At 38.4% G+C, this 19,580-nt stretch overlaps 1 protein-coding gene across 6 annotated transcripts in view; it reads right to left on the bottom strand.

The window, feature by feature from the left end:
• CFAP61 (cilia and flagella associated protein 61) overlaps nt 1-19,580 on the bottom strand; it is a 118,590-nt gene that overhangs the window by 61,130 nt on the left and 37,880 nt on the right. For all 6 annotated transcript variants that reach the window (XM_055816551.1, XM_055816548.1, XM_055816550.1 and 3 more), the window contains 2 exons: nt 18,764-18,898; nt 6,432-6,559 (listed from right to left, as the gene is read on the bottom strand). In XM_055816551.1, the coding sequence (XP_055672526.1) occupies nt 6,432-6,559; nt 18,764-18,898 (263 nt within the window). The remainder of the gene's footprint in view (nt 1-6,431; nt 6,560-18,763; nt 18,899-19,580) is intronic.

Genomic DNA, 19,580 nt, shown 5'->3' with positions numbered 1-19,580 from the left:
CCCAACTCTCATTTCAATGTAAACTGCATTCCAGATCTCCCTCCTGGGATCTGGAGGGTAACCACAGCAATCCAGAAAAGGAACACTGAAATTTCAGCTCATCAAGCATTCAGAAAAAACAAGCAAGTACCTTCAAATAGTGATCTTCATTTGTCACAACCCTCACTCTGCCCCCTGGAGTGCATACATGAACATGAACACACGAACAGGAATCAAATCTACACAAATCTCTAGAGGAAAGGATCACAACTTAACCAGCCAACTAATTTTTTCTCCACTGTAGTAGTCTGAGCAGTCTTCTGTGCTTCAAAACCAACCTGCAGGCAGTTTAGACACTGTTTTGAAGATCTCTGTAGCTACACCTCCACAACAGCTTTGGGAAACAAACTTCAAACAGAAGAAAAATAAATATGAACAGATGAGAAAGTACATCTCCATCGCTTTAGCAGAGAAATGGAAAACCTAAATGCAGTGTTTGCACTTGGAATGCTTCTTTATTTGCTTTGAACTGCATTGATCAGAGAGCTACCAGATGCTTCGGGCAGTCAGGTTACCAAACTCTGTACACAGCTGCTGAAACAGCCATGCTAATGTCATACTTAGTCACCAGGAAAGGTATGATAAATACAAAATACAGTTCTATAAAAATTCTTGTGACTCATTTCAATTTTGAAACAGGCCCTTTACATGAAAACTACTATTTCCAAGATGGGGTTTAACATGCAACAAGAAGTTAGGAATATTCAGGTAAAAACAGCAACAAAAAAAACATCCTCTTTTTTATTTAAAGTGTGAAATAACAGTTTGGGCTCAGACAAATCTTTGCCTATGTTTAAAGGGCAAGCACCTGAAGATGAAATAACCTTATTTAAAACTGAAAACTGTCTCTAAAGCAAGAACATAGCTATAAAATAACTATATATCAATGTTAATTGAGTATCATTTTTTGGCAGAGGCATGTCAAATGCCTGTTAGGAAGGCTGATCTTGACCCATATCCTCTCCCCTAGTTTATGTCTGGTATCAGTCACTGACAGTGTTCATTGTGATCCTGACTGTGCAACAAGGCGAGATATGACCCGCCTTATTTATCTGTGTCACAACTTGATCTCTATTCACCAGAAATGATGGAAGGCAACAATGTCTGAAGCACGCAGGCCCGGTGACACTGAACACATGGTCGACTACAACATTGTTCTGGATTTGCCCTGGTATGAAAAAAAGGCAGTCAAAAGGAAGCACATGTATATCAATTCATGTGGCAAAGATAGATAGTATGAAACAATGAAGATCACTAAACCATTCATTACATGTTAGCTCTGTGATCAGCAAGTAAGCACTAACTATTTAATTAGTCAACTAATTAGTGACAGGCAACATGGAAGGCTTCAGATGTTCTCAGACAAATGCAAAGATAAAAAGCCTAATTAAACAGCAAGCATTATGCTAACTATTGCCAAACAGGACAGATGTGCAGGATATTGTATAATACTGTGCCGCCAGATAACGGCAGTTTAGCTGTTCTGTCAGAAACCACGTTTTAAAAATCCCTGCCATTTCTAAACTAATCTTAGATACCCTTAACTCACAAAGGGAGAAACTGGCCTGCAGACAAAAAAAAAAAAATCACAGGTTTACTAGGTTAGATTCTAATTCTACTTTAAGAAAAAAGTTCAGGACTTGGACAAAAATATACTTTAATCCATTCACTTTTTAAACGAAGTAATTATTTTAATGCACCCACACGGAGAGGGAATATATTTTGCAACACTTTCACACAAAATATTGTGATCTCAGCCACCATTTATTGCTATTTTGTGTAGCACATTATGTATATTTCCAACATCCTCAGAGAATAAGTCATTGTTTACACCAGAGGTTGGATTACGGAGGTTTTCAAAATCGTGGATTAAAAAGGGTTTTCCCTATAATCAGAAGACAATAACGCTTTCCACAGCTATATGCAAAGAGGTGGATAAAAAGCTAATTGGTTCACTACACTGGAACCAATGACAAGATACTGCTGCGAGCAAGCTTTCTGCGTTCTTGCAGCCAAACTTCAATCACCTGCTGTCAGGCCGTACTAGTTAGCATGCTGTTCTGTGAATCATCCACCCGAATAAACTGAAAATGCTATTTTTTAAAACTGTATGTTCTTCTGGCCTAACACTGCTGCCATGACCATCATTCTTTAATTATCCAAGAGAACAAGAAGAAAAAAAAACCAAACCCTGCCCTCCTGGTAAATCTGTATTTAGCAATGAGGTGATTTTTTAAAGCATCTCAGTACCTGGGAATATGAAAATGTTGGGCTATAGCTTACATTCATCAGGAAACCCATTTAGGGAAAACAGTGGTTTAGCTGAGGACTGTGCAACTCAGTATCCCCAATTCTAGTTGTTCACAGGTTTTTAATTATTTAACTGCAGTTGATATTTCTCCTGCTGAACCTCACCTCCAAGAACTGGTATTTGCAGAACTCTGAACAGAACTCATTACTCCTTGTCTCATATTCATAGGTACTGATACTCTGTATTCACGAAAACAGGTTTTACACTTGCAAATCATTTTCAGATACAATTTTCATTGAATACTTGCAGGTTGAATATTTGAAACTGCTTTTTCATTTATAAATTCAGTATATGCATACTTGATCTCAGTGGGGATGACAAAAAAAAGGGTAACATTTTAAAAACTTCTGTAGATTTAAATCAGGGTCTTCATTCATGATAATTTGCCAATGTTAGTGGCTCATCGTACTGCAAGCGAAAGTGGGGGCACACACATTATTTACCAGAACGACTCATAAAACTCTTTGTAATTTTTTAGAGAAACTAAAAATAAATAAAACTTGCATTTTATCTTAACCTCCCTTTGTAGTTTCTTTGATTTGATTCACTCAGATGCTGAAAGGGCTTTCTTCCCACATCCTTCAACAAAGGGGAGGCAGGAGCGCCAGCCAGCACTAACAGTTTGGAGGGCAGAGAACAATAGAGGCTGAGAGACTCTGTGTTGCTGGGCTGAGCTGCATTTTCACAAGGCGGGTTATTTGTTCAGTTGCTACTTCTCTTTTAGGACTGCACATTGCTCAGAGTTTACAATCCTTTAACAAATGGTCTGATGCTGCTGCAATTTACGTAAGCCTTGTCTTAGTGCTAGAGAGTGACCTAAGTCCTGGCTTTATGCTAGGGGAAGCATATAATTGCACTGCCCAGGAGGAGCCCCATGCAGGAATTGTGGGAATCACAATTCCTTCCCTGCTTGCCATGCTCCTGCAGGGAAGTTAATTACTGCAGCAATTTATGATGCAACTCACTCTCCCCCTTCCACAGTGTCTCAGCTCTGCTGCCCAGCTCGCTGCAGCTCCTCACCTCAGTGCTGCTTTCACACCTGTACTTATGGACAGCCAGCTGTGCAGGAGAAGGGAGGCCAGGCTCTGCCTGCACTGCTGCGAGCGCTACTGCCTCCACCATTTATTTGCCTGGTTCTTGAATAAAAATTTCATGTGCATCCTAAAGAAAAGCAGCACCGTAGCTGCAAACATGTCTGCATGCGATTACACTCCAAGAAAAAAAATCAGCTGAAGATATTTATTCAAATAGTGAAACGTGTATAATGAGATCACCTTCACTGACCTAGTGTTAGATTAAGCACAACAGAGGCAATTCTCCAGGGCTGAGAGTGTCCCGAGCGTTAGGAAGAAGCTTCGCCTACTAACAGGTTATTCTGTAGACTCATTTGCAACATTTCCGCAGTGCCCTTTGAAATAATGAGCACCAATCTGGGTGCACCAATGCTCTGGCCTCTGTGACGATGTGTTTCCAGAAACGCTACCAGCAAGGTAACGAGCACCAGTGCAAGACTGCAGCAGGATTTTGTAAGGTGACAGTTCACAGCACACACTCCTCCTTTGCAGCAGGGGCTGTAAAACTCATTTTCGGTTCAGATGGATGGATAAGAAGTGGTGCCCATGGCTGCTCCACGGCACCGCTTGAGGAGCGATGATGCTGAACTTCCCCAGAAGCGCTCTGCCGCCACAGACATGGTGCAAACCACAGTGCCGCTGCCCCAGCACAATGGGAGCCAGGAGCAGCCGTTGCAGCTCTCCAGCGAGGAGAGGTAATCCTCCTGATTACTTCTCTGTTCAACAAAAACTGTGTTCCTTCAGTCTCATAGAAGTTGAAAACACTTGTAAATCTAGTTCTGATAATTGTTATGTAGGTAAGTGAATTACATTTGTGTGTTTCCATGGTGACTGATAATGTAAAATAATTAAGTATGAAGAATAATGAGGAGAAAACTACTTCCTCTTTTTAAGGATTAGGGGCTTACAAATTGATTCAATCTAGCTATTTTTAGTGCATGTAACCTTTGCAAAGAATATTAGAAAATTATGAGGAAATTAAACTAAATTGTATTAAAAGGCCTTCACGTTGATCAGGAGGCTCTTATCTGCTACTGATGTGAAAATTAAAAAAACAATCTTCCTTAAATTTATACATATATTACATAGTAATATACATATTAATATAAATTCTGTGACATTTTGGCACTATGTGCTGACTGCTTGCTTTTTGCATTCTCAGAGCAATACACCATTTCTCTTCAGCAGGAGCGCTCTATTTGTGCAGCACTGGAGACAAGCACTCTCTGCTGTGTACAAGAAGGACATGTTCTGCAAGAACTCTTTGCTAGAATATAGTTCAAACAAAACTTCTGGCTGAAAAGACTTGGTTAAGGTATCTCGGAGGAGGGCACCTATAAAGGATTGCTCTGCAGACACGACACTACCTGTATGTTCTGTTCACTGCAGAAGGACTTAAGTTTCTGACTGACAGACTTGGAGTATAAATATGCTTTGCTTTTCCCTCACAGTATTTCATACTGAAAGCGTAGTAATAAACAACACAGGATGAATAACAAGAAAGTGGCTAATAGCTCTAAAGCACATTTTAAACTGAATTTTGAGTAGAACTGAAGGCCTAAAAGGTGCTGAGAACAGAAGGATGAGAGGGAAATGGTTTTACCTCATGAGGGGATGCTCTACAGGAAGTCAGGAACTAAGAAAAAAAGAGCAAGAAACAGGTATTTTTTTTCTTCACTGCTGCAGCAATATAACAACATCCGTATAGCACTTCAACTTTGCCTCTTCTTGCCATATTGATGTTTCAGTTTGTGATGTTAACAGTGGTTGTAGTAGAAATACAAACTCTTGGTTTAACAGGAAAAAAAATAGGCAAAATTTCCAATTTTCTGCCAACCATAAAAATGACAGCCTCCCTTAGTTTTTGTAACAAACATTTTGTAGTAACAATCGCATTCAAAATTTTAATTTTATATTAATTTCTGCAATTCTTTCAAGAAATTTCCAGTATGTATGTTTAACGTATGAGGAAAACAACAACTGCGTAAAAGGAATTGCATTCTCACATATACTGTTTGACTTCCCAATAACTGCCTAAAATTGGAGGTATTATGGAGGGGGTACAGGCACAGAAGGTGCCAACAGGGAGGTATCAGAGAGAGGGAACCCCTGTCCTAACGTTGAAGAGTCTGTAGAACAGCAGAACCTGTCCACAAGTTAACTCTGGCTTAAACAGCAGAAGGTATAAAAACAGTTGCGTACATTTATTCCCCTTCTCAGCCAGTTTATACAGTTTATTTACTCCAGCTTGGATAACCCAAGGTAACCACACCAATTTGATTCGCAGTTTTACTGCTGAAAAATTCTTTAATGTATGTTGACAGCCTACGCTCTTGGTGGGCCACTGAGCTGGCTGACACTGCCAGAGAGCAGTGTCTTCTGCTGCACCTTTCCCACACCCACTCCAGGGTCTTCGGCAAAAATAGCAAAAGGGCCAGAAATGAACATTTTTTTGGTTCCTGAACAATCCCAAACATCAAAAGCCTCATCAGAATCAAAGGTATAAAAATGTGTTATCAGAATCAAAAGAATCACAGTTGAGACTAGAACTTGACAAGCTTATGTTGTACATTTCTGCACAGCTTTGAAACACAGCATCACAATGAGGTAGGAGAAGGGAGGGATTCAGACAGTGATTTGTGATCCCACTGGGCACAACTTTAAAGATCAACACTGCTTTGGAGCACACATGAAGGGCTATGAACTTAACCTCTACCTGTAGTATTTTTGTGTAAGAACAAAGATCAAAGAGATTTTAAGTATGTGAAATTCTCATTTTTAGTGTGCCTTCACCTTGAAGGATCTATGAGCAACTTTGTCAGTACTTTTGAGTTCCAGAGCCAGCCAGGATGCAAGTACCTATCTCTTTACATCTGCAGACACTCAGACCTTTAACATCTAGTACTTGGATACAGACTCGAAGCACGCTTCTAAATGGAGAAAACAAGCCACTTCTAACAAAAGGTAACACATTCTTCTCAGTAAAGGAAATAAAATGACAAACTTACCAAAAAACGAGTGTTTCCAGAAATGAGATTCCAACATCAGATGCACCAACCACCACAATTCTAGTGTTGATAGACACTTTAGACTCCAGCACCAGCTTTCGATTTATGTGGTTCAAAGAATAACTCAACTGTAAAAAAAAAATATGTAAAATTACACAGAAATGAATTTTTTTTTAAAAAAAACATAAACCTGCTAAGAATCATTAAACCATCAGTAATGCATTACCTTGTGTTCTTATAAAACTTATTATGGCTAACTGACAGGACTAATACTACGATTTTCCTGTGCATGGCACAAGATAAATGGTACTAAAATGTTGAAATATGTGCATGTTTAACAGGTCACAGAAAATTAGCAGAGCTTAATGGTCTGGCTGCTTCTGGAAAAGATGCTATGGAGTCCTTGTAAAAGAGGAGAAAATACTGCCTCTTCTATAATTTACTACTATTTAGCTAACACCTGGGGAACATATATTCATGCAATGTTAAGGCCATTTTTATACCTTCTAGAGCAGTTTTTACTTTTGCAGTTCTATTTATGGAAATGGTCTTACTTGTAAATTAATTAGAAACTTGCATCTTGAGTGTCTTTGTTGGTTTAATTGAAAACTCTTCCAAAATGATAGAACTAGCTTTCTTTTTTGTTAAATACAGGGCAGCTACACTGAAAGCCAGGCTGTCAAATGAGTAAACTAGTATCTCAATGCCACTCAGATCAATACTCTGGCCAAAAATCTTACAATAAAGTTTTTAATTACTAGCTTATCAGTTTCCATTCTTAATGCATACACTGGTTAAGACAATAAACTCCATGTAGGTTGTGGGTTTTTTTATAATTTGTGTCTCTAGGTCTTGCTAGATAGCAGAGATTCTCAAAACAAATATGCAAGAAAGGTCCAAGAAATAATATTGCATTTGACTTTTTTTTTCTACCCTGAACTGTATTTAGTTTTCAAATTTCTGAAGAAAGACAGGGAAATACTTTCCATTTTGCAGAACAACACACCTTGCATTTTTCTTATTGCTTGGAGCCACTTTTATTATTTGTCAGACACGTCTCTATATTTCTGCTGTGTCACTGAGGCAGGAAGCAATCTAAGACTTCTAACAGGTTTTCCTCTATTACAAATAGGAGACAGAGGGTTAATAAAATTAAGCCCTCCAAATTCCTCCTATGAAATTACAGTAGAAATATATTCTTTATATATTAGTTGACAAAGTAACTCAATATATGAAGAATAAGTATTTTATTTTAAAGCTATGGTAATTACATTGGCCTTCTCAAGAACTACATTGCACATCGAGATTCCCAAGAGATATTTTATGCCTTGTCTTTGCGATGGTGGAGACCCACAGCTGAGATTTCAGCACAGCCTCACCACAGAAGGTGGAGAATTGTCTGTGTAACATACTATAGAGTGCCATCGCCTATACCTTAAGGAAGGATTATGGATCAATTACTTGCAAACCGCCATCACTGTATAGCAAGTGATCTGAAATGTGGCAAAATTAAATGTCTTCTTCGGTCAGGCAACATTATTTTTTACTGCCAGACAAATGTTCTTCTGGTTGCAATTCATCACAGTGCAATGATGACATCCAGTGGTGAGCCACATTCATCTCAAGGATTGGACTGTACCGAGAAAACTCCAGAAGATACTTTAAATTGAAAGGTACACTAGCCCATGGTGGCTGCTTAACAGAGAAGTGAGATGTATGAAACCTAGCACATGCCCACAATCTCAGAGGCAGCTCTACACCAAGGAACAACTTGACTAGCCAGGGATAAGCCACAGAACAACTGTAACACTGCCCAGATTGTTGTCACATAGGACATCTACAAGTCTCTATGAACAAGCCTAATAATCCAATCCAAAGCCAGTGCTAGTTAGTGGTTAAACATTTCTTACATCAGGATTTGCCAGTAAAAAGGGGTTCGATCATCAATGAAAATGCAGTGTTTCCACACTTCAGAAACTGAAAAACATTTTTCTATTTAATTGAAAATGTACATCCCTGGGAAGAGATTTTAAGAAATGAGAAGAACCAATGCCAACTATTAAAGGCATCCCCGACTGCTTAAAATAAAACTTGGACAATGTTTTTTCTAACATACTAAATGGGTGTGCTCCAACTACAATGTCTGACATGGTTCTGACAAGTGCTGATGTATGTGGAGATCTCACGCTACCACAAATAGGTGTTGAGGATGCTGTGCTTAAGGCCCTAATCTTGGTATTCAAATTCCTTGGCCTTGTGAACTCTGCAGACAAGAACTCTGACAAGCTTTTTTTGCTGCACACAGAGTTGCAACTTTCTAGAAAAGCAATGCCTTCTGGAGGAAAAATTATTAGTGATGTTTACTGAAATGTGGCTTTTAACAAACAGTAAAATGGTAAAAAGAACATGAAGACAAACTACTTGTAATACATTTAATGAAAGTAACTAGACAGGACTGTCAGCAGCGAACAGGATAAACCCAACAGACCTTACAACAACACCAAGTTCAAACATGTCCTTGTACTGCAGTGCTGTGTTGTTTTGGGGGTTTTGTTTTCGTTTTTTTTTAAATGTACTCCAACAATGAAATACAAAGCAGTAATACAATTTCCTAGGGAAGAGTTGCATCTAAGTTATGAAATGGCTTCTGTATCAATGATGCAAAGGCAGCGTATGAGTAGAATATAACTGTTTTTGTTCACCACACAATGGACCCAACACCAACAGCTGTCATGCTTCAGAAATCACCTTTCTAACAGTGAAGTACACTAAATGGCCCCAGGGAGTAAGGAATTAGGTGGATTGGTCCCATAATACCACCTTATTTTAACAAAATGTCAGGACAAATGACTACATATGTTCCCCAGAGGAGTAATCAGACATCATAATTGATAGGTCAATAGCAAACTAGCATTTATTTTGTATCTGATTTATTAAATAAAACAGCAATCTAACTAACATAAGGCAAAAAGCAATAATTGCCATTGTATGAAAAGGTATACATAGCTCAGAAAAAAAAAAAGTATTTTCTCTGATTATACAAAAGATTACTTCCCCTCCTTCCCACCTAGCCTCTGCCACTGTACCACCTGCCATGGTGCTTCCACCCAGGAGGGCAGAGGGCCCTCAGCGCCTTCAGCCCCCATGCTGACAAAGGTGGTCTTTCTCAATCAAACCACAGAGAACGTGTTTTTTCATGTGGACAGTCAGCACCATCCACTTAGAGGCCTTCAAACTTTATCTCAATTAAAAATGCTTATGCATTTCTCAGAATATGCCACTGAAAACACAAACCCTACATGTAAATCACATCTTTCACTTGGTCTCACAGCACAGCATCTGCCAGAGGAGGATTAATTTATAGCTTTAAAAATTCACACATCCTTTTACCCTAAGTAACCAATGGAAAAAGAAACATGAGATAATTATTTGGTTTTAGCAAACACATTTGTGTGGGTTTTTTCCTTTGCACTTTCAAACCATGTAAAGCATCATACATTCATTGTGCGTGCCCAGATCTCCCATCTGGGTAGCCACTCAGTTTACACATTGCCTGGAAATGTATTCATTGTACGTTTACTCAACAGTATACATTGGTGGTACAACCTCAAATGGAGCATGTTTTGTAGCTCCTTTTAGTTTGGTTTTATTAGAGCCTGGGATATCTGTAGGATTTCTAAAAATATTTATCACAATTGCTCTATAACGGGTCTTGGTTTTATAGCCAATGTCACAGAATGTTACATTCATTTAAATAGAAAAAGCACCAAAAAATTAAAAAACAAGTTGGACAGAATTTCAGCTGTGACAGAAAAGGGGCAGTGCTATGTTCTAAACTGGGTATTGGTAAATATACCCTAGTAAAACATAGCAGAGCGTCAAGGAGCTGTTATACTCATCACCAGAACTCTTTATTCAAAGACTCCATAACGCAGCAGAATTTAGACTCAATTTTATTACACACTGAGGACTTGGGCCTTATCCAGCTAAACACACTTAATTGTTTGCTAAATTTCAAGTATGTTAAAAGTGCTCCCGCATTCAGAAGGACTCACGGTACTAAAAGACAAACATGGGACTGACTCATTTGCTATATACTCAGCATCCTCACAGATCCCTTGTTACTACAGGATTATGCTACTTCCAAAGTCAATCTACAAAATGCTTTGAAAAAGCTTTAAAAAAAGTCTGACTTGTTTTTAAGCAGAAATTACTATCTTAGCTTGCTGCAAATGTCATTAACAGCTGTATAGTACTGGCACCATGCTTTCAAAATAAAGATAGGTCATCTTACTTTTATTTTCACACGTGCACATAAGTGGTAAACATTCAGAGCATTCCTGTTAATGATGCCATCTGGTGCCTCCCATAATTGTGTAATATTCACCCTTCCAAACAAGATGTAATGGCAGCAACACACAAAACCCACTGACATTTACAGTAAGGAAATTTATTATCAACCATCAGTTCAGAATGATTGTGTTTGCATGACTACTGGTGCTATAAAATCATCACCTTTACCAACTAAGTGGAGGTACAATAAATAATGGATTTTAATCCATGCACATATTATAAAAACATTAAAAATTCATTACTTGAGCACAATAGCATCTTAAGCAACAGTTACTTCTTTAAAAATTAATACTACTTTCCTGGTTAAGTGAAAACTATACACACCAAGCCTTTGTTTATATATGAACCAATATGTTCATAGACAAATTATAACATGTAGGAATTATTCTGTTTTAACTTTGGTACATGAACCTTAATATTTAAAAAACAGGGAATTCTCTTGCCCATGCTACCTAGGTACTCTCTCCTATATTTATTCTCTGTTATCTTAGTAGAGGCTTAATGATTAAAAAAATAAAAAATAAAAAAAACTTTTGCATTTTAACTACTTTCAGTACATTCCAGTGCCTCAACTGATCTCATACAGAACTGAAACTAAGCCAAAATGAAACCTCCTATTACTACAGGTTTTCTACAAAGCCAGAATACACTTTGCTTTAAGGCAGAAAACTATAAAGTAAAATAGCACTAACAGCTTTTCTTAACCACTTCTAGTAATTCAGTGTACCTTCAACTGTTATTAAAGAGTACCATTGGAGAGAAGATGCCTACAGAAGCATGGCTAACTATTTCTGTGGTAATGCATACAGACCACGATGGGGAATGAATACTTCCCAGTTACTGCAGCTCTGTAAGCTGCACTGAGATACGCTCTTATACACATTTGCACTTCAGGTGGGCACACATTCCAAAGCAAAGGTTTTTTTGCTTTATAGTACTTTTACCTGTCCACCTTCCTGACATTTCTCTTGGGACGCATCATGTGAAAAACCTTGCTCCCTCAATTTCTTTGAACCATTCAGTTATGCAAAGCTTTTTGCTTTGTTCAGAACAGATTTTTCTGTTGTACACAGCCTCTTCCCCCACGTCATGCTTATTTTAACTCTTTGGTTTTATTACTTTTTAAATGCAACTGAGCTAAAATTTTCTAGCTGCAGTCTCCAGACTAGCTGGGACTTGCAGTCATGATGCAAATGTCCCTTCTTTTTCTTCTGCTTTCGTCCACCTTGACAGCAAAGTGTTAACTGTCAGTATATCAGTTCTGAGTCCCTGATAGGTCAGGGGAATGGATTATGCTCAGCCTGGGCTGGTGATCCAAAACATTCAAGATCCTGTCCAATTTTTTTCAGTAAGAAGTACTGATGAAGGTGTAGTCAAGTATGTCCCAACTAGACAGAGACACTAACATGTAAGTAAAGAGTTAGGGCAACTTCTAATTAGCTGCCCTAAACATAAGAAAGTAGAAGCTGCAGAGAGTAAAATGCTCAAGACATAAAAAAAGCTCATTAATAGAGAATAGCCCAGAACAGTACTTACACTTGCAACTCATTTGAGTATCTTCTGCAATACAAAGAATATGTATGAACATATGATTTGATGGAACAAGTTATAAGATTACTCTAAAAGCAATGATGTCTTGTTTAAAAACATCTTGTAAATCTTAAGTATTTTCTCTCATTTTACTTTATTATTGTTATTATTTTAAACTGCTTTCAGGCCATTTATTCTAGCACTTGCCATAAGCATCAGCATGGAATCAAGTAAACAGACAAAAATACATGCATTCTGGCACTGAAAACTAGTAAGTTAGCAGTGCCTTGTATTCCTATTTCTTCTTGAATCTGACATTAACATTTACCATTTCTTCTGTGGTTAAACTCCCATTTCTCCCAGACTACAAACAGGCGGGCAAGCTTTCAGCCTTTCCTCATTTTCTGACTCCAAATAATTTCATGTGGTGGTACAGAACTACACACAGACAGCATAAGAATATGGACAATAGGCTTGCTTTTCTTAGCCTCTCCTTTTTGCAAACCCCTTCTGGATGGTCCAGAGCAGGGGTCCTCAAACTTTTTAACCAGGGGGCCAGCGCGTGGATGAAGTGGCAGGCAGTCATCTGCGGCTGCTTGGTTTCCCCCCCCACACCCCCCAGTGGGGGAGGGGACAGACAGGGGGGTTCTGTAAATACCGGAGGCTGGATTGAGGATCCTGGGGGGGTGTATCTGGCCTGCGGGCCAGATACAGACTACACTTCTGCAAAAACCATACACACCACTGATAATGTGACAGTAAAAGCTCCATGAGTACCTTACAGGGACAAGAGGACACTGGAAGTTTTGCTCACAATGGTAAAGGAAAAATCCTCTTTTGAAGAAAAAAGGCTAGTGCTGTTAATAAGACTAACTCATTCCATAAGAGTTAAGCAGGCTTTGCCATTCTAGTGACGATGGTACAATTCACATAACCTGTAAAGCAATGCAAGTATGACAGAGCAGAAGGATGCCACCTCCCACAGCTGATGCCACCGCTCAGAACAAAAGGCGGCACATTTTCATGCACTGCATTACTGAATTCCATGTACATGAGGTCTTTTCAGATTCAAAACAAGATTTATACTGATACAGTCCTCTGTGGGCTTTTCAGTCAGGTAAACCAACCTGGAACTAACTTTTTTTGAAGAAAAATTATGATCTTCAATAGCAGATCAAAGGATGTAGCAAAGTTACTTTTTGTTTGGAGGTGTATTTTTTTAAATAAAGGACTGCTGAAAAAGCACATTGTTTAGTCACACAGAGATGAAATCATGGCCACTGAAGGAGTACAGAACTCACTGGTCTACAGGCATTCTCCCCCCAGGTCATTTCCTGGTCATCTAGTCAGCCATTCCGGCAACAGACAACTCTTGAATGAGTTTAAAGCTGACTAGCTCAGAGAACACAGAGCTGGGGTGAGCATCAGATTCTAATTTTTTGCCTGACCCTCCTTCACTCACTACTTCTTGTCGTGATTTAAACATTTCCTGTAATACACCTATAGCATCATTTGAGAAATGCAAAATTAAGAGAAAGTGTTGGTTTTGTTTGGTTTTTCCAAAATAAATTTATACAACACTGTATGGGCTTCTGCAATGCTTTAATAACTGTTCTGTCTTCTTTTTATGAGCTGTAACAGAAAAAAACAGTTCTGAACTGTGCAATAAAACCTGACAGCTTAAAGCAGCCATGAAATAATAATAATAAAAAAAAGAATAAAACCAACAGCATGAATAATGATGAAAGGGCAGAAACAAGAAAATAATTCAACAGATGTGTGACATTTTTGTTCTTCATTGTGGATCAGTTATTCTTGTTAATTATATCACCTATTCTTCCCTTTTATTGATAATTACATGAAGCAGATGGATAACAGAATGCTCCCAGATGGTGAGAAAGCAAATAAGTTTATAAATTGTTTATTTATGAAGGAATCATTAAAAATTATTTAATTATCTATAGTTTTCTACTCCAGCAATAATTACATGCACTGTAAAGGCCAGCAGCCTTTTGTAAGATATTTAGTATTCTGTTGTAACCAACTTTTTTAATGTAACTTGAATTAAATGACTGACAGATGTGTAAAACACAATAATAATCTAATCTGTTTTAACATTGTGGAAATTAAGATTTTGAATCTTTGGATCTTCTGCCAATTGGCACTTCAATACTGGTTACAGGTTCAGAATACAAAAATCAGTGATTTCCTTTTGATTTGGAACAGCTGTAGAAAGTGTTTGATCTAATGAGCAGACAGGACGTTTTTCAGGTCTGTGTCCTGAAACCCTAGAGCATGGCAGATGTATGGCCTGATGCAATTTTGAGCTAATATCTGGAACCTCTGATATACTTGCTGCAGAGGCACAGGCTGAGCAGGCATCCCGAGGTCTGGGCACTTCCAGGACTAGATGCAAGTAAGATCGTTAGCAACTGTGCCATTCCAGAGAGCTGCAGTTGGAGACAGGGGAATTTAATGCCTCCCACTCTGTGCCTTCTCAGTCAATCCTTAGCTGATTTATCCAAATCTCTTCAGTAAAGCAATGGGAGATAGAGTTTTGTATGAAGAGACACACAAAATCAGCAGCAAAATGTATTTGCCATCTGCAGGACTGTGGTAAAAACATGCTTTGTCAGTAGTGACTGTTATAGGAAGATACTACTTTGTTCATAAGAATTTTCAGCCCTTTAGGAAATGGAGAGGCACTGCTTGGGAAGTGACAGGTCTTCTGATGCAGAGATGAAGCTGCACAGAGTTATTGCTTAAAAAAGAGTGAAGAAACTTGTGGTTGCCTTAAAACCTATGCAAAGCTTTCACAATAAGGCCAGGCAGAGAGGAGGAACAGGCAGTGTCCCTAAACTCTGTACTTCTTTAGAGTCATAGTCATTTTAATGATAAGCAAAAAGGCAACACAAACCAAATGCCTGGCTCAAACTAGAAACAATATTGAACCAAGGGAAATATCACAAGGACACGGAGAGAACAGGGCGGCTAGAAAACTGCAGTGAAATAATCATTCAGGTAATGGTAAGTTATCTTTTTATATAATAAATATCTGGATTTTAAGAGTAAATCTCTCTACCTTGCAGCTAGCTCTCCCAGAGAGACTACAGGAAGGACCTATGCTTTCTTAGACACCATGAAATACAGCTCATGCTGCCTTCTAGAAGCAGGAGTGAGCAGGCCAGGAATCCATGGCAGGGTGGCTCATTATGTTTCCCCCTTTCTGATTTCTCCCAGATGCTGCAGTAGAATAGAGACATTTGACAGAGGGACAATGAGAACAAGTTACCACAGAATTTCTGGTGCTGATCTGTGTGTAACAACCAATCCAGACCTGCAGGAAAGCCATCTCTCCAGCACAGCAGAGATCCATCTGCACTGGCAATGCATGGGAATTAGCTGAGGGCAAAGCTTTTCTGATTTAGATTGCTGCTTTCACTTCTGGCTTTGAAGGAAGGAAACTAAAAAGGTCCTGGTTGAGCTATCTGTACTGGGTCAATATTTATGAGTGAATCTCTTCATGCTCACAAGCAGGCTGGAACGTATTAAAAGAGATACACAAACTGATTAAGCCCCAGGGCTCCCACTGTGCAGTCTCTTTAAGATACTAAGCCACTAATGGTCTACAGAGATATATATGCACAAATCAAGAGCTGTGCTTAGACACTGAATGGCTGAGCTGCTGAGCCCCAAGCTGTTACTGGTGAAAAATAATGTTACTGGTGAAAAATAAATTTTGCAGCAAGAAAACGAGATAGCTCGCTCAAAAAAGGCTGGAACAAGAGGAAGGCAGCTGAAAAAGCAGTAGATGAGAAGCAGATGTTGATGGCTAGACATCAAGGGGCATCTTGTGGGTATCAAAGCAAGAATTTCATTACAATTATCTCCATCATAAGCAATAGATAATTAATTAGGACAGGCAGTCAAATGAAAATTTTACATTTCTGAAATAGACTTGCATTTACAATCTTTGTATTGTAGTATATGTGAAAATATCCTGACGTTATTGCAAAGCTATCTAAAACAAGAATTACAACAACAACCCATCCTCCAGCTTTCAGGAACAAAGCAGGCATGGGTTAATGTCTGAAAGAAGTGCTTTCTAGTGTGACAAGGCAAAGCCTCCTCAGCTAAAACAAGCTTGGTAAGCTAGAATAGAGAAGTGTGATACAGAAATGAGGAGCAGTCTCAACTACTTTGAAATCCTGCTTGCCCAAAGCTTTTAAGATACTGCAAGATCCTGCCCCCATCTTTTTCAAAACCACCATAACAGAGATGATAACAGACATTTTCTCCTTATGCTGTCCAGGTGTTTGCCTCACACAGCTTCCCACTAATTCCTACTCCAGCCTCTTTGTCTACCTTTCACTTTTCTCCCTCTTTCTGCACACTTTCCTTACAACACACTTTTTCCATTTCCCTTTTACCTCACTTCCTAGCCTGCTAGCATCTTCTAAAGCCAAAGTGTGTCTACACCTTATCTCACAGTATTTTTTAAGGTGACCATTCTCAGCCTTCCCATTTTGCAGTTATTACATTTAACTCCTTGGTGGTATATTTTGCTCTTTGCAACACAGATTGCATCTTTCTGTTTACAGAGTATCTAAACAGGCCTTTTGATTGCTACAAAAAGGTAGAAGTATAATAATTTTGTGCCTACTGAAATCCAGTTACATTATTTTTATAAAAATACACTTAATTTTATTTGCAACTTAGCTGCAGGATTTTGCAGGAAAGTGCAAGATTACTGATGGGGATCAATCTTCCTTTGTGAAACATTAGAGAGGGCAAATGGCTTATGCCTGGCTACTACCAGAGCTAACAAAGCATCCAAGTTCTAAAAGCAGCACCAGATTCTTACTTTTATTAGTACACTCAGTCCCCTATGGTTGGTTACCTCTTAAGTTATAAAGCTTTCCCAGCGTATGGTGGCCAAAGGTCATTTCATTCACTCAACAAAAGTGTCAATTTAACTTTGTATGGTTTCAAATTCTTGGTATTTCACAAAACTACAGGCAGCAGTAGCTGACTAGCTTTATCCTCAAGTTACCACTAGGGATCAACCCCAGATGTCTGTTTTAATAGAACACAGTCTGTCAAAAATCTATAATTAATGCTAGTGCATATGCCTAGATACTTATAGAGTGGCTAACCATTTCTATTTTTCAGCAAAATTTTGTTAATGAAAATCTTCCGTATTTTATTAAGGAGAAATTAATTAAACTTTTGAGATTTTAAACAATTATCTCACTACCTGCAACTCTCAGAAAGCCTCAGGAAGAACCTGGGAAGAGAGCAGGCAACAGATTTGCAAATCTCTCAAACATAGGAAGTTTGATTTTCCAGCTCCAACAAAAATGCTAAGACGACCTCTTCTAGTAAGAGAGCAACAGTTCATTTTAAAGACAAAATAGGGAGCATTTAAAGAAAAACATCAGAAAATTCTCTGCAGAGAAGAGAAAGGCAGGGATGTGCATGCTGAGGGAAGACTGTTTAACAAAGCCAAACTCAGACCAATGGCCTCAGTCATGTTCTGGATTTTGCTTTGCCAACTGCTGCCTAATTAAGAGTTTGGGATGCCAGAAACTACTGACTAACTGCGAAAAGGACAGCACTAAAAAATATTATATGAGAGCCCATCTCAGCCAACTGGAAGTTAGTAGACAGACATAAAGCTCCCTAATTATGTTTCTTTAGGAAATCACAGCTACCTACTGAGAGTATCCATCACTAACAGTGTTTTTCCTAATATTTCAACGTTGCTAGTTACTCTTGTGAAGAACTATCTTCACATCAAATTTTATTTGCTTAAAAATGTTAAAACAGAATAAGGTACAAGTTCTTTAATAAATGAAATTTTAAGAGACTTCTAGTTTAGAACCTCCAGACTGCATGAGTGCTACGCAACCAAGACCTGTTTGATAACAACAAAATTTTCCTTTGCTGTTACATCATTCCTGATATTTTGAAGAGTTCTTTGAGCTTATCTTGTGCATGGAAGAAACCTGACTTTGGGACTGAAAACTAAAATTTACTTAAGCAATTTCTCCAGAAATAGTCAGCAGCATGACATTGTCTTTTTTCCACCTGCAGAATATAATACCTAAATAAACTGAACTGTTTAGCCATTCTTCCCGGTAAGTCAGAGCATTTGAAGCATGTTGGGAGTTTGAAAGTAATGACATGAAAAAATACTCTTAGAATGTAAGCATTTAGCATGTAGATGTTATAGCTCAGTGATTGCTCTTTATAATGTGTTTGAAATTCAAGCTTAGAAGAAGCAATTCTTGTCCAGAAGCAAAGCTGGGACTGTAAGAGTATGGATACCATGTTCAATGTAATTAAGAAGCAACCTATCAACACCAAGATGGTAATGCCATCCCATCTGCCAAACCCTGCATTAGCTGGCACTATGCCTCTTGCCTGGTGCTGCTTCTGTTACCCACCTGATCCTTGGAGACCTGCTCTGATGGAGCGTTTATGCCAAGCTCTTCCAGAGGATAGACAATCTGTCGTCTTGGTCGCACGGGAACCATGTAATGAAGGGCAGATGTCAGGGAATGGGCACAGGGATTCTGAAACTGAAAGACAGCGATCTATATCTCAGCAGAGAGAATGTCAGAACAGTGCATCACAGATGTCTGTTGTATGGCTTTGCAAATACAAAATTCTTAGCTCTGTTGGCTAGATCTGAGAGAAAAATCAGCAAATAAACAAACATACTCAGAGCAGAGGAATGAATTGCAGATAATTCCTGACACTAATGAAGATAATTATGAGAGTAATTACATTACTATCTCTGTGGGAATGACAGATAAACAAGTGGTTTGGTTTATGGGATTTTTCAGCACAAGTATTTTCCCCAGGAGGATATTTTTCTCCATAGTGATCATGAATCAGCTTGATTTGACCTCATTAAGCTATGTTATCTGCTTACTGCTAACCTTTGCTTGTTTGGCAAAGAATGGTTATGAATTTATATAGAAATTCTATACCGACTAAAATGTCAATTTCATTCAAGTGATAAATGTTAATAAACTGGCATAAACTTGAACAAAAATCCTAATGCTAATGCAAATAGCGTGGAACATTAGAAATAGCTGTATTCCATTTATTACAGCATGACTAGCTCTGTCATAATTTATGACATGAAAGGGGAATAAATAAGTAAGAGAATTACAGGAAATAGAGAATGAACATTAACGCAAACTAAATTACACTGAAGTACCATTCCATCCACAAACAATGAAAAAACTTGATGTT

Source organism: Falco peregrinus, chromosome 11, assembly GCF_023634155.1.
Source record: "Falco peregrinus isolate bFalPer1 chromosome 11, bFalPer1.pri, whole genome shotgun sequence".
Taxonomy (NCBI): domain Eukaryota; kingdom Metazoa; phylum Chordata; class Aves; order Falconiformes; family Falconidae; genus Falco; species Falco peregrinus.
This window is presented reverse-complemented; position numbering and strand designations above follow the sequence as displayed.